This window comes from Styela clava, chromosome 7, assembly GCF_964204865.1.
Source record: "Styela clava chromosome 7, kaStyClav1.hap1.2, whole genome shotgun sequence".
Taxonomy (NCBI): domain Eukaryota; kingdom Metazoa; phylum Chordata; class Ascidiacea; order Stolidobranchia; family Styelidae; genus Styela; species Styela clava.
The window spans coordinates 5,041,903-5,064,046 of NC_135256.1; the positions used below are offsets into that span (position 1 = coordinate 5,041,903).

General features: G+C 35.5%; 2 protein-coding genes across 3 annotated transcripts in view; one reads left to right on the plus strand and one right to left on the minus strand.

The window, feature by feature from the left end:
- LOC120327520 (intermembrane lipid transfer protein VPS13D-like) overlaps window positions 1-22,144 on the minus strand; it is a 101,077-nt gene that overhangs the window by 23,736 nt on the left and 55,197 nt on the right. For both annotated transcript variants that reach the window (XM_078114635.1, XM_078114634.1), the window contains 20 exons: window positions 17,167-17,291; window positions 16,284-16,383; window positions 15,437-15,634; window positions 14,576-14,694; window positions 13,879-14,002; window positions 13,149-13,270; window positions 11,542-11,737; window positions 9,718-9,927; window positions 8,650-8,792; window positions 7,950-8,083; window positions 6,972-7,153; window positions 5,987-6,237; window positions 5,475-5,597; window positions 4,939-5,195; window positions 3,903-4,036; window positions 3,405-3,517; window positions 2,539-2,697; window positions 1,572-1,728; window positions 972-1,009; window positions 234-444 (listed from right to left, as the gene is read on the minus strand). In XM_078114635.1, coding sequence (XP_077970761.1) covers window positions 234-444; window positions 972-1,009; window positions 1,572-1,728; window positions 2,539-2,697; window positions 3,405-3,517; window positions 3,903-4,036; window positions 4,939-5,195; window positions 5,475-5,597; window positions 5,987-6,237; window positions 6,972-7,153; window positions 7,950-8,083; window positions 8,650-8,792; window positions 9,718-9,927; window positions 11,542-11,737; window positions 13,149-13,270; window positions 13,879-14,002; window positions 14,576-14,694; window positions 15,437-15,634; window positions 16,284-16,383; window positions 17,167-17,291 — 3,096 coding nt within the window. The remainder of the gene's footprint in view (window positions 1-233; window positions 445-971; window positions 1,010-1,571; window positions 1,729-2,538; window positions 2,698-3,404; window positions 3,518-3,902; window positions 4,037-4,938; window positions 5,196-5,474; window positions 5,598-5,986; window positions 6,238-6,971; window positions 7,154-7,949; window positions 8,084-8,649; window positions 8,793-9,717; window positions 9,928-11,541; window positions 11,738-13,148; window positions 13,271-13,878; window positions 14,003-14,575; window positions 14,695-15,436; window positions 15,635-16,283; window positions 16,384-17,166; window positions 17,292-22,144) is intronic.
- Window positions 20,224-22,024, plus strand: LOC120327521 (uncharacterized). Its single transcript, XM_039393827.2, has one exon. The coding sequence runs from the start codon at window positions 20,681-20,683 to the stop codon at window positions 21,734-21,736; it is 1,056 nt and encodes a 351-aa protein (XP_039249761.2). The 5' UTR covers window positions 20,224-20,680; the 3' UTR covers window positions 21,737-22,024.

A 22,144-nucleotide genomic window follows, 5' to 3' on the forward strand; every position in this document is an offset into this window, starting at 1 on the left:
TTACTTATATTGATTACCTATTCTATGCAATTCAAGAATCTCACTGAAACAAATGTATTTATGTAGCGTTTGGTTTTTGTCTGAGGAAGTCTGACTTTGGTCGGACGAAATGTTACAGAAATGGCTACGTGTACGAGGCCTTTGAGAGCAAAAGGTGTCAATGGTGTCATATAAAAAGAAAAAGTGTTGCAAGTAAGAACTGCTAATAGGAAGGGAATTAACACATATTTTACCTTGAAAAAATAGTGCATGTCGCATGGAAGCAGATTTGAAACAACCACTGGAGGCAGTATAATAATTGTGTGGCCCGGCATGTGGGGAGGAACATAACCAAACTTTGCCATAGATTCCACGTCTCCTGGTCCATGTTGATGATGATCTGTAAATCTCTCCATGACGTCTTCGTATAATGGATAATTTTTTTTCTTTATACAAACTGCAAATCTGGAGAATTCACAAAGTAATAAATCATTATTTGGTCAACTTAAAGTGCCATGCGGCAAAATCAAGCTTATTTTTTCACAGAGAATGACTTTTTTCTGGATATGCAGACCCACATCTCATAATTGATGACTATACGTCAGAGGATTGCTAGCTTTGTCACCACCAATGGGTGGTTCAGGAAATTGTCTGATGTTCATTATTTCGTCTCCCATCAAAGTCCAAATATCTGGGAAAATGGCGATACCTTTTGCCAAATAGTTCATAGTCCATGTAGCATATTTAAAAAAACAGCACAAATTGGTTTAAAAGAAAAACCCAAGGAAATCAAAGAAAAGATAAAGTAATATTCTTCTAGGATACACTGCAACAACAACCTAAACACACAAACAATAACAATATAGCTAAATGATTAAAAGAATGGTATTCATGAAAAAAGATGTAGTTCTCAGCCATACAAACTACTTATCAGTGTGCTATATAATGGATATTATGTTGTAAACGGTTTGAATAATTGAACTAACGCTTACCTGAAAACATCTTTGTTGGTTTCAGATTGGCAAGTCACCTGTAATAAGATAAGATATTCAACAAAGTCATTCCTAAAAATTTTAAGTTATAGTCATTCTGCAACAGTGTTGAACTTCAGGGTACGGTACATAAATATTTAAATAGGTTACCATATGTGAATAAGTTCATGAAACAACATCCCAAATTATTTGATTCAAAATAAATATGGATGACAGAGTTTGGACGATGGTGGTTTAAGATAAATCGGTTAATTTTCTAATTTGAAGCACTCACACAAGTTGCTGTAAAATCAATCAACAGAAATAAAAAAAAAATCAGCACCAGTCAAAAAAATGACAAACGACAAAATTGATTCCAGATCCCCAATGTCGGTGGGTCAAAACTTCAATCTGAAACTAGAAAATCTGGCAATCATTAAGATTTTCAAAGTCAGTCAACTTTTTTATAAATGGCTGGAGTCATAAATTGACTTACACTACCTTTTTATATAAAAAAAAGTTCAAGAGTTGATTTTATTCCAAAACGAATAAGGAATAAAAAAGTTTAAAACAATTTCCTTAGACTCGTTAGTCGCGATGAACAGAAGGAACTACACTCACAATATCGGAAGTACTTTCAAGATCTCTCGACATTTTATTCCAATGTATCGTCTGGCTGCAAGGACGAAATAGATTCTTTGAACTGTGGACAGGACGAATCTTGATTCCCATTGCTGTTAGTTGTAAAGGAATATACTGGACCCCGCCTGGGTCAAGCCTGTTAATGTAAATAATGAGATATAGATTACAGAAGAGGATTATGCTAAAAACTTAGAAGTGAAGGACTAAGCAGGTTCATAGGTTCGAATCCGAAGGGGAATAATTGGAGCCAAACGTCTTGATCTTAGATTCAACACAACTACCAACAAGATATCCTACAGCTTCAAAAAGGCAGTCTGTCCTTGATGATATGTTGAGCTTGTGCTCTGTCTGATTGAGTTATTTACTTACCTATTACCCTTTACTTGACTTATCAGAGCACACTCTACTAATTCAAGCAGATACAGAATCATAGCTCGGCGATATATTTTTCATAAAGATTTTTTTTACGGTTCACTCCTGTTTAAAAATCGATCAATTTGGCTGTGCCAACCATTATAAAATTATTAATACGAGGTGGCAAATAATTTTCATCTATTTATTTTATTATTATTTTTGTTTATTATGTAATTTACCTCAAGTTTATCGCGTTTTTTTTAACTTTGTGATTGTGTGTGTGCGGGTGCGTGTGAATTAATTTAATAATTTTAGGTGAGTGAACACGTACCACTTCTTCTTGGAAAAACCCTCCAGCTTATATTCTGTACGTTTCAAACCTTATCTAAGGTTTTGTTTGCTCTCCTGATTTCATAATCAGTTTTTATTTGTTTTAATCAATCATTTTATTGCCTGTTATGCTGATTATGGAGTCAAAATAAACTTATACTTAATATACATTTAGTCTCTGGTCTAGTTTTCAACTTATATCCTGTGGGTAATCATTCGTACATGATAGGATTACATCTCGCAAAAAATGAAAAACTATTACCTGGGCATGACAATGGGCTTTTCCACTCCGCTGATGAGACAGATCTGCACCGGTATTTTGATTTTACTTCTGATTACGAGAGCGGAACGAACCGTAATTACTTTCTGTGCACTTCCTTCTAAAGTTACAGCGAATACAACTCTGACAGGGTCAGGAGGTCTGAAAATAGATTTTTTCAAATTATGATCATAGGATGTAGTGAGAGTTGACCTTGTTGGCATAACAGTTTGAAGGTTTATTGTCTAAATCAGGGGTGTGCAAACTGTGGCCCATGGGCAGAATGCAGCCCACAAAGAAAAATTGTGCGGCCCTTGGAGAGGTGCCAATTTCGATTTATGTGTGGCCCACAAACGAGTTTTTGATCTGGTTCAATCTGGTACTTGCGAGTAATTCCAATTCCATTGTGTTGCAAATCCTTTGCCTGAGTCCAATTTATTATCTATGCCTGTGATGTTACAATGCCCTAAGAGCAAGCTCGTGCGAAGCAAACAACGCATGTCATAAGATCAATAACCAAATGTTTGTGGATGCAACCATTAGAAAGCCTAAAGGTAAATAAACGTACGACCTGCGGCCAAAGCAGAAGAGCGACATGTGCATAACACTAGTGCTGGCAGTATAGGTGTAACAAAAGGATCCGACTACATAACCATGTCATTCATATGCTGTACTGAAAGTACCATATGTCCTGGCATATAAGCTGCCCCCTAACAAGGTGAATTTATAAAAAATATTGCACAGGAGTTCCTCTACCTTCTAGAATGTACTATTGGGCTTACGCTCCACCAAAAAAAATCTGACTATATAACTGTGTCATTCATATGCTGTACTGGAGGTAACTGACATCCAGAATCAAAAAAACAAACCTGTAAACACTTGAACTTTTGACAATTTCTTCAGTAGCATGTCGAAAGTAAACTCCCACTTTACTTATAGTTACAGGTGATAATGTTTCCCATTCACCAATCTTCGCAATGATCTGGCAAGAAAATATAATAATATCTTATATATCGATCAATAGATTCTTGTACGAATGAGGCAGAAAGGGCAAAGATCAAGCCATCACCAATTAATTAAGTTTTCCCCCCCTTGATCCTAAAGAAGAGCCATGGCAAACAGCTCTTGATATGGTATGTAATTATCCTTTGTCATTCTAACCTAACTTCAAACTGACAAAAAATGAATTTGGACTCTATAGAGTCTATTAGACGTATAAAAGTATTCAGTTTGCTTGATTATAAGCTAAATTATCATATCTTATCAAGCTACCACTTCAGGTCAGGTATGATAATAATCAACCAGTTAATAATGTTCTATCAAGCTCAGATAAAGAATATCCTCATACAATAATCCTTCCTAAATACCTGATGTAAAATAGTTTCATCTGATCTTTTATGTCTTTGTTTTTCTGAACGATCAAATCTGAAGGGATGAGAATCTCCTGGCATTACCATAATCCAAGAATCATCCTGCTTCGTTGAGCTATGAGATGTTCCTCCTATAAATGGTTAATTTATGATAAACAATGGCGGAAAGGCAGATATGGCTTTTGTTTTTTTTCTCTAGGCCTACATGTTTACAAACATAAAGTACACATTGGATAGGTGTTAATTGTATTTCTGGCAACTAGTGTTTTCGTAGATAGCTGAGCATGATCAGTCATCAGTCACAGATGACTGATCATGCTGTGAATGTGAAGTGACCATTTGTTTTTTCAAGTTGGATGCTCATTTCTCTTGGTGGGTTATTGGAGTCACCTTGGATGTGGCTATTTACTAATTATACATTTATACCAAGTTAACCAATGAGGATGTGAGTAGAACAAGGTTTAAACCAGTGGTTCCCAAAGTTGATTGACCGCGAGCCCAAATTAGAAGCTGAAGGATATTAGCTGGCCAAGAAAGGGGAGCTCCTGCAAGAAGCCGATACTGTTTCACTTAACTTCAGCGGCCATATTAAATCGTTACCTGTGGTTTGGAAACCACTGGTTTAAACCAATTAACAGTATTCGGAAGAGTTCCAAATCAACTTTCTGTATCTTACAGCGGGGTATCCTAAACTGGGGTCCTCAACATATTCAGCTTCTACCAATATGGTGAAAAAATACAGATCGAGACTTGTCATAGAGTCGGACCTTCAAGTTTGATGGTCACAAACTGATCCAAGAATTGATAAATTGTGTAGTGAAAAGCAACCTAATCCATCACATGAATGTCCTTTGGGTTGTAAATGAAACATTATCCTTCCTCGTTGGTTGGACACAGGAATTAATACAGCACAGAATGGATGTCTGGGGCACAGACAGGGGCCCATGGCCCCAAAAGTTTGGGTAACCCGGTCTTGAGGGATTAGCTATGGTTATAAGCATTCACTAGTTAAACATTACAACTAAGTTATCACCTCTTTGTCCTATAGAACTTGACGGTTTCTGTATTGTAGAAACATGAGTCTTAAAATTAAGTGGTTCGCCAGTAAGATTCCTTAGAACATACGGAACAAATTCTCTTCGTTTTCGCGCAAAACTTTGTTCTGGCTGACCGAAGTCGATCAAATTTTCCGATTGAGGTTGATTAGTCGTTCTTTTGAAACTTGTCGTCCAGGTTTCTTTTGTTTTTTTAATCGTTTCGATGAGAGTTGAAGTCACAGTGATATCAAGTCTAGAAAAAATGTGCCAAGAAGTTGAAGTAAAATTAAAGAACAAAACAAAATTAAAGTCCTAATTCCAAACCAGTCAAAAAATAAATCCATAATGCGTGAACGAGATACAGGGGCATAGTTAAGGTCATAGTCAAAAAACATTTTTCTGTATCAAACAGCTTGAAAAGCTTTTCAGATCCTCAAAACGTATACAGTGTATGCTTGCTATTTTCTGGAAAAAGATCTTGTTACTTCTTCCTCACAATAGTTTCTGTTTTAAAAACCTTAATAAAACCTACCTATCTGATGCCTGTACATTCATGTTCCATTTTCCAGTTGATGATAAAGTAGATCCTGTGATATAATTCCATTTCAATCCACATCTCCATGGTTCAAGGTATGGTTCCCACAATGATAACATTCTGTTAAAGGAGAATATATTGTACCAGTGGTTCTCAAACTTTTTAAGATGCGCTGCCTTTTTTAGAATTTGTTAAGTCTCGCGCCCCGCGTCAAAAAAACTAAAAAAACAAAAATAAACAAAAAAACTAAAAAAAAAAAAAAAAAAAAAAATAGTAAGGTAAGTATGTTTTATTCAAAAAATGTCCACATATTTTCAACGAGTTTTTTGAATGAAACATACTTTTGCCTTACTATCTGATTTAGTAGCTTATTTTTAAAGTGGAGCCTGAGACTTGCCAAGTTCTAAAAAGGGGGCGCTGCTTGAAAAGTTTGAGAATCACGGCTCCATAGAATGTATCAAGAGTAAATAAACACAAAAAAGTTAAAAATCACGATAATACCAACAAACCTGTTATAATAATCCCCAGAAAGAATGAAATGAGCTTTCCCAGCATAACAAATTGGCACAGGACCAATTTGCTCGGGATCAGGAAAGGATAGATTCTGTTCGGCTGACAAGGAACGAACGGCAAGTTCTGCGAGAGGAACGTCACAGTCTGCACAATCATCAATCAGGCAAATACACATTGAATTAACATGAAGAAACATCTTTCCAATGTCAAATGGAACCTTCTTAGATTCTTTCTGTTGGTCTTGAAGCTGAAAATTTGTATAATGCTTGATGATTTACAGCAGTGGATGGTAAACTTTATGCACTACTGGGCCAAATATACACATTTTCAGTAGCATGCAAGCCACATAAAACACCACCTATACACAATCGACTCATTCAACTTCAAATTATGAAGCCCCTGCAACTTCTATTTCTGTGTTTATTACTAACGGTAGGCTAGTTTGGCTAATTACTACAAAACAAACCGTGTACATTGTTACGACATATATCCTTGCGCAGATAATAATAAATTTATCAGCAACTTAGGCATGAAAAGTCAAATTGCTTACGGGCCACTAGAAAATTTTATGTGGGCCTCATCTGGCCCACGAGCCGCAGTTTGCCGACCACCGATTTACACCATATCTAGAAGTGCTTGAAGTAAGATTGCAAAGCATCATTTTAGAGAACAATATCGATGCCTGGTTATGCACACTTATTCAGAAGTAAGAAGACTTATCTCTGAGCAAAATATAACTTCCCTGGTGACACTGAATTGTTGCAATGTCGTCGACACAACAAAAGTCAATTATAACTCGCTCCTCATCCTAATTTAAACATTTCAACCAATCCCAGGATCAATCACAAATTATAACTTGACAGTAGATTGTGAATTATCATATGACAAAGTCATCATATTATCTTTCCTCTTTCCAGGAAAGGGAAAATTTTCCTATGCTCGTTACAAGTTCAACATTAGATAACTAACACGCCAAATTACCTTCATAATCTCTGATTCTGGCAAAACTTTCGCATTCCCAAGCAACCATTCTGCGGCACGCTGTACATCACCATCTGCATTTTGTAACGATTTTACGACGTCATTCCTTGAATAACCGAGCTGACACAAATTATCGACATGTTTTTCCGATGGTTGAAATACCGACACTAGTTTAGTTGTTCCTGAAGTTAAATCAAAAAAACAGAACTGTTATAAATTCTCCACAAAAATGTAGAATTGAAAGTGTAAACTTACAATGAGAGTTCTATGTTTTTTTTCTTAATAAGAATATTGTACTGAAAAATGTTGACGTCACATGTTGAAAATTTTGAGAATAAATCCCGCTCACCACCACGCCAAAGATGTAACGTAGTGTGTAACAACACTATATCCTAAACTAGAAAATTTTTTTAGTGCACGCTACACATTAGTGCTTTTTAGTTCTGACTTTTGGATGGCAGGTACTTGTTCAAAGCAGATTATGTTTAAACCCCTTTATTTTGGGTGTCGCTGCTTGATACCCAGCTTCGGTTCCCCGCTGCTTCCCTCCCCAGTGGAATGTGTATTTAATATTATTCGTATTAATTTTGCATGTTAATTTTTTTTACTGGATGGAAATAATAAACTTGACTATGACAGCAAAATTATAATGTCATTACTCCAAATAAACTCTCGGTCCTATGTAGAGGTACAGAGTCGACAGATTTTGTTGAAAGAAGTAGAATTATTTGGTTTAGTGTCATTTATTTTTTGGGTCAGGTACTAGATTTGGTTGACTGTTGGACTAACTGGGCTAGGTTGAAATACAACTGTATAGACTTATATATGTCTAAGTGAAAAAAGGCGACAAGACAGCTTAATCAAAGCATAGCGGTATGACCTCTGACCCGACCACCTTTCCATGTAGGAAGTTGACTAGCAAAAAGTTTTAGGTGCACAGGTTCTGATGGCAAAAGAAGTGAAACTCAAAAGTCTAACCTTTATCTTCAATTTCTGGTTTCACTTCCTCGTTATCTTTAGTTGATAGTGACTTCATAATAGCAAGAAACAACAACAGGTCATTGTATGAAACTCTGGTATTCATCTCTGATATTTGAACTTCTAGTTTGTTCCTGAAAAAATGTTGATAAGTGTTTGATAACAAGTTTCCTCGAGGTTGCTCCCTATTTTATTGTGTGTATGGTTTGGCAATTCATGAATGCAAAAAGAAGACAAATTAGGGGATATGACTTTTATATGACTCTCATAATACAGAGAAAGGCCAATGAAAAAACTCAATTTTATGATTAACTGAGGCCTTCTGTCCGTTACCCAGTCCATGTTCGGTATCGGCATAGTTAATCGTTCCAAATGCAAGAACTGCAATAGTGGATGAAACCATAATTAACTAGAGGTTACATGACTGCCCTTGCAAGGTCCAGTATTCCAGCACAAAAATATCAGTTTTTTATGCATCGTGTTTATTAATAATGATAATTCGAGAGGAATAACTGTATACAACGAAAGAATTGAACAAATCATAATTGAACAAAATTACTTTAAATCAATATTGTCATAGCGAAAGGTACCTAGTGGGGGCCTTTGCTTGTGAACCCCCAAACAGGCAAAGTTTGAAAAACCCTAACAAGACAATCCAAATAGAACATATAATAATCAGTGTTCATAAAAATCTTCATACTTGCGAAGTAAGGAATGGTCAAAGTTAAATTCTTCATCAGTGAGATCAGCTTTCTTCAACGAATCTATTTCAATGTTCACTTTCACTGGATCAACAATTGATAACGCAGTCTCATTCTCACAATCTAACTGGCATGAGAATACCTGGAAACACAAAGTTATTTCCAATAAGTCAATAATTTTCTCTTTTTCATTATGCCTAGTTTCAAGTGATATGTCATGGCATCATCATCAAATATTTGATTTTTTATTTCCTTGCGACCTTACCCACGAATGAGACTGATGACATGGGCAAACTACCAGCACATCTCACGGGCCGAATGCGACCAGTTGGGTAATTCAATCTGGCCCGCCCACATGATGCTGCCACAAATAAACTGACACTATTGGTAATAAGATTAAATTTAGTTTTGACACGAGGCTTATCGTTTTCTACTTTTGCTTTTGTAACAATGTAAGTATTGTTCATAGAATGTAAGTTTTTTCGTGACACTCACATTGCCCGCAAGTCTAGATGGGTAAAATTTTTGGCCTTTGGTTCAAAAAGCTTGCACCCCTGAGTTAGAGTTTAGTTTAACTCACAGTCAATTTCTTGCGACCTTTGCTTTAAGTGAAGACTAATTAATAACGTGAAAAAGGTCTAGGGTGGTCATTATGGATTTACTAAAGAAATTTCAATTTTCTCAGGCACCCATATATATTATCGTGGAAGTATTTTGACATTAATGAAAAGCAGTCAGAATGGAGTCTAAATTCCTGGATTTAGAATTTCAGATACCTAATGGTCATGAACAAAGTCAAAATTTCTCATGAAAACTTGTAAAGCCTTATCAACAAACAATCGAAAAATGCTCACATTCACCAAAGTTTTCATGTTCAAAATTGGAACTTCCTTTAACCTTTAGTCCGGGCCTAAAGTTGGAATCACGCAAAAATCACAGTTGTTTTGCAAGGGTTCGGTGTTTGGGGTCATTTCAAATATACAAGAGATTCCCATGGAAAGCTAATAAATTTTAGCGAAATTGAAAATATATTTTATTTAAATGACAAAATATAATTTCCCACCAACCTCCAAACTTTGTAACGTACAACTGACGATCTTCCTATGTTCTTGTGATTTTTTCATCACAATTTGAGACAAAGTAGGATTGTGATGTAACACTGCAGTCATTCGTAAAATAACGGCATCAGAATTAAAATTTGATGAATTTTCAACGAGAACAAAATCTGTGTTTGTAACGTTTAATTTGAATTGTTCATCTCTTTTGTTTGCAGCTTCCTGAAAAATAAGAACAGAATTGAATATATCATATGACACTTTTTTATGTCTTTCCGCTCTGAACTGTGAATTAAACGCATGTCTAAAGTATTTATTCAAAAATACCACTACGGTAATTCAAAAGTGGCACTCCCGCAGTATGTGCAACAAGATGGCGGACACCTGAACATAGTATGTGTACCAGGTTAAGGTTAGGCCATAATTTTATTTTAATTTTAGTTCCATTATGAGTAGCCAAGTGACTCCCGTAGTATTTGTAACTGAAATTATGGCCTAACCCTAACCTGGTACACATACTACGTACCGGTTTCCGACATCTTGTTGAATGTACTACAGAAGTACCTGAAAAGGTGATATATTTGGGATCCAAATAAATGAAATTTTTTGTAAAGTTTTCTTTTCTGCTAAAGTTATTTCACATTCAGAAGTTGAAAACCGAGAACAAAATCAAAATTATATAATAGTAATAATTGGAATGACACAAGGTCGTAAAATGCTCTAATTTTTTTGACGAAAAAATTATTGTAAAAACTCAAGATTCAAGACTTGCTGCACACTAACACAAACTAAATGTTACAGAAATGTGTCAGTTTGCACTCTTGAATCAATTAAAATAGTAATCTGCACTCTTGCTACAGTATCCTTGTATTTGTATACAGATCAACCAGCACAAGCATAGAAAAAGGGTAAGTTGTTGAGCCCACAGAAATACAATCGGTAACATAAAAAAATGTGGTGCTCTGGTAGTGTGTGTACCAAGATGGTGCACAACCTGATAACCTTAACCTGTGTTACGGACTGCTAATAAGCAAATTTTATTTTGTAATCAAGTTGTTTACATTATAGTGTCGCAATTGCGTTGCTCAATTTATTTACGTGCACCCCTTTGTGATGTCACATCGAGACGTTTCTAGACTTGCCAAAGTCGGCGAGCATTTTTGATTATCGAGACGTGCCGTTTGTAACTGTAATTCCTAGAATATGGTTGTAATGCAGTAGGTTGTGTATGACTTAGTTTAGTTACCATTAGATTTTGTTTTTAGTTGTTTAGGGCTATTGCATTCAGACTAGTTATATGTTTATGAATTATAGCTCCACTGTAAGTCCCTTATTGTTATTTATTCGGTGTTTAAGTTAAGTTATTTATCTTAATTGTGATTTAAGTTGTTCACTTTTGTAAACCCCGTTAGGGTACCCATTACCCGTTACGGTACTAGTTACCCATTACCCCGGTTTGGACGTTTCGTATTTGTTCTCAAGACGTTATCTACACCTGCAAGTTACCTATATGTTTACTGTCATTATTTCTGGATTTGCTGCTTGATGGTTAACTTTAGACATTAACATCCAAAGTGCTGTGGAACCTTTTCAATATAAGTTTCAAAGTAATTCAGATTGTTTGACAGTGTGGAACTGGGGTGGGATTTTGCAAGGTTCAACTAAGATCGCATCAAAGTATTATTGTTTGCACCGAGCAAAAGGTTCGGAGTCTACAGTACGCTAAAGTCAAACGCTAGAACTCTAGTCCAAATACCCAACAACCTGCTACACATATTATGTTCAGGTTGTGTGTCATCTTGGTACACATACTACGGGAGCATCTGATAGGTTTACTTTTTGCTGTTCTTGGCCAGGTACAACTTGGTCGTATTTGTCCAATAATTCAGCGGCTTTCGCGCGCAATGAATCGCACCATTCCTGAGCAGGGTTGACAATAATGTAACGATAAACGTCTGACAACCAGTCTGCTATGATGTAAACCCGCATTTCAACAAGTAATGCAGTGAAGTATAAGAAATCAGGACCTTCCCTGGAAAAACAGAAAAAAAAATGAAGATTATTTTTTATTAGATTTATTTATTTATTTGAAAGCAGAGACAACCTAAAGTCCATTGGTTCCCAACCAGTGGGCCATGGCCCATTGCTGGGCCATAGGAAGACTTCGAGGTGGGCCACAGAACTATTAAAATTGCTAGTTTTATTTATGTCACAATAGTCAATTTTGATTGTAGCAGCAATCAATGACGATTTGTTTCTGCTACGGAGTGGTAATTTTCATTCTAATTATAAACGTTAAAGGGTCCATTTTCGCAGAAAGATCTTGATTTTTCTTGTAGTTTTCCCCTTGCAATAAAAAGTTAAGGCATTTTTGAGAAACAGAAATAGGCCACGAAAAAAAAAAAGGTTGAGAACCACTGGCCTAAACTAAACAATTTATTATTTTATCTAAATACAAGTTTGTTCAGCATGGAATAAAAAATATAACCTAAAGTAACCATGCTCTGCTATATTTTATTTTAATTATAGAAACTAATTTGGTAACAGATAACAATTGCTTTGATTTCATATTTAAAACAGTTTTCAGAAGAAAACTCTTGGAAAATAAGGTTAAAAAAACTAAAATTTGAAAATCAGTCAGTCAGTAGTTTATTTCCATAAATGCCGAAAACACACACTGTATATACAGAATTAGAAAAGATAAAGAAAAATGCATTTCAATGTGAGTGAGGGGAGATAAACTAGTGATGGATATTGATCTGCGTCATCAATGAGGAAGTCTACCATCAAATTATACTGAGGAAAAGGTCGAACATAGAATAATAACAAAAGCCAAACTTTAGGATATGTTTAAGCGACCAAATATCCAGACCACATATCCAACCAGTGTCGCTCGTTACGATGAAAGCAAACGACTCCAGACACCACAGATGGGGTAACCATTGTAACAGGAGTTCATTTAATGACAAAGGGATGGGTAGTTTTTCTCCCATGTCTACGGTACAGTCTGTATAGAATAAATGAAATGAAACTAATGCATCGTAAGAAGTATATGTATGTTTATGCCTTCAGGTATCTTTGTGACAAAGATATCAGCAGATACTATGTGAAACTCAACATAGAGTCGTTCAAGTAAACAATGGCAGTGGGCAAAATCTGATATTTTCGAATGAGTCCAATCTTTTCAAAACACCCATGCCAGGGGTGTGCAACCTGCGGGCCAAATGCGACCCAGAAGAAAAATTGTGCGGCCTACAAAGAAGTATGTATGTAGTATGTATGTAGAAACAATGCATGTTGTTTAAGATCAATAACCAAATTTTTGTGCTCACGATTACTGGAAAGCCTATGTTGAGAAAAGGTGTGGCACGCAGTAATTTCACCCAGTAATTTGTTTCTCCTGTATTAAAGGTTGCACACCCCTGATCAATGATATAACATACCTGAACTGTAGTTCAAATTGTAGTTTTGAGTCTTTCATTTGACTTTCTTGATTCTTGTTTTGTTTAGAATGATCTGTTGGTCCAAGAACAGTAGAAAACACACTGCGACTCGAACCAAAATCCTGAAAGTAGTGTGATATCTACAGGATTAGGAGTTACACAAGACTTTTTTTAGTCCAATGTTTCCCAATCGAGTGAGGAATTTGAAAGTTTTGGGAAGGAAATTTTAGTTTGTATTTGCGAATGGTGTTACAAATATTTTTCACATATTCAGTATTATCGCTGTGCATATGAATGCATACAATATAAACTATTCAAAATGTATAAAACTCAGATAACTAGTCAAATGTATTACAAGCAAATGTTCTATTGAAGACTGAATATTAAATGGCAGTAGAGCTTTCATGCGTAGCAGGGCATGATTAGGGGAAATAATGGGAGGGATGTGTCATAAAAGGTTGATAACCACTGCTTTAATCTATGTTCCCTGAATTTTTTTTTTATTATATATTAAAGAGAAGCCTTGATGGTAACCTGTGCGGCGGGGAAGTATAACAAATCAGCAAATACAAAAACTATTGCATGAAAGTAACCCCATGACATATAAACATTCATATGGGATTTGAACATGCTAACCCAAACAGAGTACTTAGCTGATTGAATACAAGCATATTTCTAACACAAAATAGAATGCACCAATCAGTGAGTAGAATGTTTTAAAATTACTTACGTTATGCCAAGATCCATCCTTCCACCGGGTATCACTAGCAACAAAAGCTTCGCATGATAGATTAACAGTTTTTGTTTGATTGGAAAATGATCTATAACTGAGACGAGACTTCACGTAATCAAGTCTGAAAGCAAGAAAATAATTTATAAAACGAAACATTTATAAACATTCTGAAAATTCTTTGAACAACTCGTTCCATTTTTTGATGCAGTAGCCGCTGCTCAGCTTAGAGTTTTCAAGTCTCCTAGAACTGAAATCAGAAGGTATTGCCTTGTTCAGAGTTGAGGCATGATTTCAGCTCATAAATAGGATTTTGAGTACTAACTCTTTCAACTTTGTGCCACAAATCCACCCCGCAGATTGTAAAGATAGATTAGGCTCTGCTCAACCTGAGTTTTCAATTCTCCTTAAAACTCAGACCAGCAGTACCTAATCGAGCACTCAGAGGGGCCATAATGCTAGAAGCAAAACTGATTTAACTTTTTGCTTTACAAGAAAACTCCCGATTCTAACTTGTTTCATGACTTGGTAAGATTATTTCACCAAGTGTTTTCACTTTGCTGAATTGTTGGAACATAATGAGATTTGGAATCTGAATGAATCAAAATAAATACAACTGGAATAATGAACACGAGCCATGAACGGTTGGAAACCACTGTCTTAGACCAGGAAGACGCCAGCGATAAAAAAATTTAACCTTGCTAAAGAAACTTCATTCTGAAATGTTGTTCTGTGTTGTTTTAACAATTCGACACTGACATTCAACAGATGCATATCAATACTCATTCCTGTGTATACTGATCCTGATAACACAGTCTGAAATGAAAGGATGAGAAGTCGTAAGATAAGATCGTGGAAATAAATTCTCAAGTTATATTTGGTATGGTAAATTGTTGTTGATTCAAGTATTCTAGAAAAAGAATTTCAGATTCTCAATATTGATAATTGAAATCAAAAATAAAATAAATAAAAATAATAAAATAAAATTAAAAATAAAATAAAAATTGAAATCAGAAATAAAAAAAAAAACATTAAAATTACTAGACATTCTTAACAAATGCATGCATACGCCAAAGTTTTTGTTATCAAAATTTGTATTTCTCAAAATTGGGAGCTGAAAACAGAGTAAAATCTTTCTCAACCAGGTGTTCGGAGTTCATTGTCAAATTCTCCACCAAGCGCATGTATTTGGGACAAATAACGGTGCTGTCTTAGTGGGCGCACCAAGTTAGGGTTAGGGCATACGTTTATTCCAATTTTTCTTATTTTAATCCTATTACGAGTTTGGGGACTGTCTGTGTTAGCCAAGTGAATATACCCCGTGCTCATAGGTTTCAGTCCCTTTATACAACTTGATGTAAAGTAGGCGAACAAAATTAGTTTCCTCCATATTTGTACACACACTTCTAGAGCGCCAATAAATGAATATTGAAGCCAACATGACACAAAAAATTTTCGTTTTGCGTTGAAGGCAGAGCTCAATCAACCATTAGGCAAAAATAGGCACGTGTTTAGGGCACCAAGCAGACAGAAATATGGGCAAGTATAGCAAATTAACCTGAATCACTGAAGGTTGTAGGAACGCAGTAGGTTGAGGAAACTCTGGTATCGGTTCACCAAGATTATGATCCAGAATTCCACGAACCAACCAATATTGCTGGAGATCAATCGTACAATACACAGAAGATAACTGTCCACTGATTGAAGTATCCGGAACATTTCGAACCATTGTCTCTTTCTCAAGATTTCGTTCGATCTAGAAAAATAAGGGGAACACTGAAAGAGTGGACAATAAACTAAACGGCAGAGCAATGCCTAAATATATGGGCACATGAGATGCAACATGGTACAGTATGCACTTAGAAAACTGAACTTGCCGAAAAGGCCAGCAGAGGAAAGAGGCGTCAAGGGTTATAGAATACGAAACACAGCAAAATTTTGGATTAAATATCATGTCTTTTAAGACTCTGAAGATATTTTTCCTTTGGCCACTTTCAACCATCTTTGGGTCTGTTAACACATCAAGGGTTGCTTGGGAATCTTCAATCACTTATCCATGCATTTTCAGGCAATTGTATAAGACCATGCTTTGAGCAATACTTTAATGAAAGAGCCGTCTAAAAAATAGCATGTAGCACCGTCCTAGGTTGGGACAGATATGTTTTGTGGGGCAAATGGTTAAAATAGCCTAAAAAGTGGCATTCATGGATGTATTGTGTCAGGTTAAACATAAAAATTTTGGTAAATAGTTAGAGTAACCATAAGAAGTGGGATTCATGCTATGTTAAAATAAAAAAAATTTGGCAGAAGGTTATAGTATTCATATGTAGTGAGATTTGTACTGTTGGGGAAAAATGCGGAACACAATGTTTTTGAGGCACGCCAAAGAATGTAGGATATTTTACCTGTAGGCTTAATTTGCATTTTTCTTTCAACAAGGGCTTTGTATCTCGTTTCACATAGAAGGATGAGAACATGATGATGGAATCGTCATCGGAGGAATGACTGTATTAAATAATTGAAAGATAATTGTAAAAATTAAAAATCTTAACATATTGGACAAAACAAAATGTAGGATTGAATTTTAAAATTTAACCCAATGAGAGTAAAATCTTCGAGAATGTGTAATCACACTTGAAGCTCAACTTCTTGTCTGGTTACCAGCTATGGGGATGGTTAACCTATAAATTGTTCCAGACGCATGGACCTGGATGGTAAAGGAGGCTATGACAAATCAGCAGTTATATTCCACCACTGTGACACCGAGCAGTACAACATGCATTTCCTATGTACATAATCTTGATCACTGGATTGCAACTTATTACTTTAAATGATGATGTGATCCCAGAGAGTAAACTGACTTGTTCAGAGAGGAAGGATTAATAATCACTAAATAAAAAGGAGCTACTCTAGATAGGAATCACCAACAGGCCATGCAAATCACGGCGTTTTGCTGCCATATTATACAATTCTAATTTACAACTTTCGATCACAAAACGAACGGCGGTCCAGAAGTGTGTGTACAATATGAAGGTAAGCAATTTTGTTCGCCTATTTTACATCAAGTTTTGTATACCTGTGGGCAGCTAGTATATTCACTTGGCTGACAGAGATAGTACCCAAACTCGTAATAGAACTAAAATAAGGAAATCGGAATAAAATTATGGCCAAACCCCAACCTGGTACACAGGCTACAGGAGTACTACCAACAGGTCATGCAAATCACAGCGCTTTGCTGTCATACTACACATTTCTAATTTACAACTTATAATCACAAGTCAAACAAACCTTGAATTGATGAGGTCTTTTTTATCACTCCTAACAGCAGAATATAAATCCATTTGATCAAGATCAGCATGTAAGACATCCAACAAACATTTGCGAGAGCCAGGAGACAAAGGTGCTGTTGAAGTCTGGAAAGGAACACATTATTGGTTAAAACAGAGTTTCTTAAACTTTTTGCGCACAGATCCTTATTTATGAATCTCAGTTTTGACGAACCCCCATCCTATGCCGTAGTATTTACTGTGTCTAACCAACGAGGAAAGATAATGTTTCATTTACAATACAAACAATATTAATGTAATGAATGAGGTTGTTTTTCACTAAACAATTTATCAATTTGTGACAAGCAAACTCGTAGAGCCTATCCACGGCAAATCTCGACCTGTATTTTGCCAGCATATTGGTAAAAACTGAAAATGCTGCCTCAAACATGTAGGGCATTGCTAAGGCTAAATTTTAATTGCCTTTTCTGACATAAATGGATATTGATCCGCAACGCCCAAATAAAAGATTGCAATGGATTTTTGAATGAAACCGATTAATAAAGATCGACGAGACTCTTTCATATCGTTGTGGACCCCCTGTGCAGTCATCATGGCCCAAAGGGGTCCGCAGACCCCAGTTTGGGAAATCCTGGGTTGAAAAAAAGAATGCACTAGCATTGCAAATTACACATCTCGGGCACAACTCCTATGCCCGCCACTCAGGGGCGCAGCCAGGTATTTTCAATGAGATGCTTCTGGAATTTTTGATTGCCAAGTTAGATCGGGACAGCTAGTGAGTCAGTTTTTTCAAAGCGTCTTGAGGGTCTGAAAAGCGTTTCAAGTTACGTAAAATTGCTTGTAGTTGTTGTACTAATATAAGCAATCACATGCAGCGACCTAATAAAGACGCATCAACACACGAGTCAACATTTTTTCTGCGTTATCAGTCTTTGCTTGAAACCTCTACTGTATAATGACTTGGATGGCTGACTGACCGATGGCTGTTTTGTCATCCGTATTGAACAGTGATAAGTTTGACATGCATATTCAAGAGCTCCTGAAGTATGTGCACCAAGATGGCGCACAACCTGAACATAGTATGTGTACCAGGTTAGGGTTCAGTGACATCTTGGTGCACATACTTCGGGACCCATATTTATTGACTAGTATATATATGAATACTAATTTGTAAATCAGATAATATTTATTTATTATGTTTAATTTCTCAGAAGACAATTTATCTTTAAGAGACGACATCGTAACATATCTCCTCAAGACTGCTGACCGATAGAGCTAGGAATATCAAACTATAGTTATCCACAGGATGGCTGGCCTTAATTAGAAATAAGAGAAGCCATGCAATAAAGCGGAACATGAATACTAGCCAGATATTATAGGTCATATGAGGACATATGCATCAAATCACTCGAAAATATACCATTATATGAACCTACAGAAATACAGAATATCGGTTTCCAAAAAATATATCCATTATGAAAAAGGTGACTCAAATTACCTACTTCCCACGTATATCTTCGTCATTATCGTTATGAGAGTAAACAGAAAATTAGCGCAAGCAACGTATATTGCTCGAAAAAGGTCGTTATAGATATACCATAATATGAAACTACAGAAATAAAGAATATCGGTTTCAAAAATATATATCCATTATGAAAATGGCAAATCAAATTACCTACTTCCCCGGTATTTTCGTCATTATCGTAATGATAGTAAACAAAAAAATTATCGAAAACAAGGTATATCGCTCAAATATGGGTATTATAGATATACCATAATATGAAACAACAGAAATACATAATATCGGTTTCAAAAATATATATCCATCATGAAAATGGCAAATCAAATTACCTACTTCCCCGGTATTTTCGTCATTATCGTAATGATAGTAAACAAAAAAATTATCGAAAACAAGGTATATCGCTCAAATATGGGTATTATAGATATACCATAATATGAAACAACAGAAATACATAATATCGGTTTCAAAAATATATATCCATCATGAAAATGGCAAATCAAATTACCTACTTCAGTCGTGTATTTTCGACATTATCGTTATGAGAGTAAACAAAAAAATTATCGAAAACAAGGTATATCGCTCAAATATGGGTATTATAGATATACCATAATATGAAACAACAGAAATACAGAATACCAGTTTCAAAAAAATATATCCATGAGGAAAATGGCAAATCAAATTACCTACCTCACTCGTGTACTTTCGAGCTTTTTTGTCAGAAAATTACTTTCCCATGCAAGGGAAAAACTACGAGAAGAACTAAATTCTTTTAAAAAAGATTTCAAATTCCAACTGGTAATAATATTAATATTTAGAATGAGAATTGCTACTCAGTAGCAAAAACAGCATCATCACTCATTGCTATCAAAGTCAATAACACTAGCAATTCTTAATACGTTTGTGAGCGGTTGTGGGCCACCTAAAAATTTTCTGTGGCCCAGAGGTGGGCCATGGCCCAATGGTTGAGAACCAGTGTTATATATATACCATAGTACGAAACAACAGAAATACGGAATATAGGTTTCAAAAAATATATCCATATGAAAAAGGTGACTCAAATTACCTACTTCACTCGTGTATTTTCGTCATTATCGTTATGATAGTTTATACAAGAATTTATTGTTGGTAAGCTGAAAAATAAAGCTGCGTTTGCATAAAGAAAGAAATTGACATATACATATATATAGGACCCTATCGCTTTTGAAAGCATACCCTTATAGGCGAGTGACGGTTAAAGTAACCCTCAGAAAGGTTCACATAATTGGTCATGCTTGAGAACTGGAAATAATAATATATTAATTATTGTAACAATCGAAAATAACAAGCGCCCGTGCTCGGACGCTTCAACAGAAAGCTAGAATACATCTAGCACAACTCTGTATAAGTTTAAAAAAAGAAATTTGTGATCGATAAAATGAGGGGTCGTCAGTGTTTAGATCAGGGGTGGGCAAGGTTTCAGAACCAGGGCCAAAAAAATATTGCCTACCTAAACTGGCGGGCTATGTGAGTGTGACATGGAGATGGAAAATCACATTTTATAAACAATATTTACAGTGTTACAAAAGCAAAGATGGAAAACAATAAGCCTTGTGTCAAAACTGAATTTAACCGCAATCTCAACAAATTCCTTGAGCTATTTTGTCTAAATCATCAAAATTTGATTACAGATTGAATTACCCAACGGGCCGGATTTGAACCGTGGGCTGTACCTTGGCCCATGTCTGGTTTAGATCATGGTAATTTCTATTGTAGACTGATTAGTGATTGAAAACTTAATGGGAATTTGGTACAAGATGTTAGCCATGTTAGCTTTGATTTCTATACTTTGCACTGCCTGTTATACAAATGTTAAAATTTGCTGCCTCCTGACATTTGAGATACGAAAAGTTCAGAAAAAAGATGACGCAATAATTTTTTTATATTTTCAGAAAAAACAATTGATTCCAGGGTAACTTCTGATTTATATCAAATGTTTAAAAGTTGAAAATTTTAAATGACTACTCCGCAGTTCGAGATTTCATTTAACACGACAGTACAGGAATTTGATACTACAGCTCCGCACGTCCAAGATTTTAAAGTGACAAGTACTTGGATTATTGTCCTCGGTGTAAATATTTTATCACTACTTGTAAGTCTTTATATATCTATCGCACTCGTGGTTCACAACTTCTTATCAAATATCAATGACAAAAAACAACAAGTAAAAAAACAAGAAATAATATGGATTGATTCTCCAGGATTCTCGCCAGTACGATCAAATAATTTAAAATTCGATGCAAAATCTCATTTGGCGAAGTTAGAGGGAATGTGCATTGCAGGAGCTGTATTTACAACTTTGAAGATTGCATCAGAACAACTACAATTGTTTCTTGGAGGAAAATCAGACTTTCTCTGCACTGTTATCCTAAAGGTTCAGCTGGTTCTGTACTCATTGCCAATATTAGCCATATACACATTTCTTTGGGCGCGTCAAAGGATAATGTATAAGCATCCAGCAATAAGTCTTTACAGTTCCAAAAAGACTCAATTTGCGAGTTGGTATATTCTTTTGACACTAATTATCGGAATTTTAGCAACAGCAGTTGTATTCTTCACTACAAGATCATATATGAAGTCAGATTTTGGATGCGCACTCAAGAAAACATCAATTCCTAAGTTTATACCTTGGCTGATATTAATTGGCACAGCAATAACTTTTCAAACTTTGCTTTTGGCCTTATTTTTATATCCTCTCGTGCGTCATCGCCAAATATTAAAAAATGTCCGGAGAGAAGATCAACTGACGGACACGGTGAAACCTGTCATAAAACGAGTTTTTCTGGTTACTCTTGCTTGCGTTATTTCTGATGTTATTGCTGTACTAGTCACCTTGGCAACATCAACCATTTTAATCTCGAATATCCTTTATGACATAAATCTTCTAGTAAATATGTTTGGTATTTGTCTTTCGTTTGCTGATTGGAAAAATCGGTTATTTCCATGGAGTATTTCTGAAACAAAAAAATCTGAACCCAATAGACTAGATGCTCATGCCACATATTCCTGCTAATGCAATAGGTACAGCTGTTTTTATTTATCTTTTTGTTTATACTACTCTTATATCTTACAAAAAAAAAAATTTTTTATGAGTGCAAATTTCTGTTTTGTATCTTGTACATGAGTAGGCAAGAGAAGATAATAGATAATTTCAGACGAATATTTGTCTTCATTAACACTGGAGCATATCAGTTTCAAAAAATATATCTATTATGAAAAAGGACTCAAATGACCTACTTCACCCATGTATTTTCGTCATTATAGTTATGAGAATAAACAGATAATTAGCGCAAACAACGTTTATCGGTCGGAAATGGTTGTTATAGATATACCATAATACGAAACTACGTAAATACAGAGTATTGATTTCAAAAAAATATTATGAATATAAAGATCAAGCCAAATTTGCCATTCTCTTCTA

Excerpts from the sequence above, each read along its gene's own strand:
- LOC120327521 (XM_039393827.2), top strand. The coding sequence starts at position 20,681 with ATGACTACTCCGCAGTTCGAGATTTCATTTAACACGACAGTACAGGAA.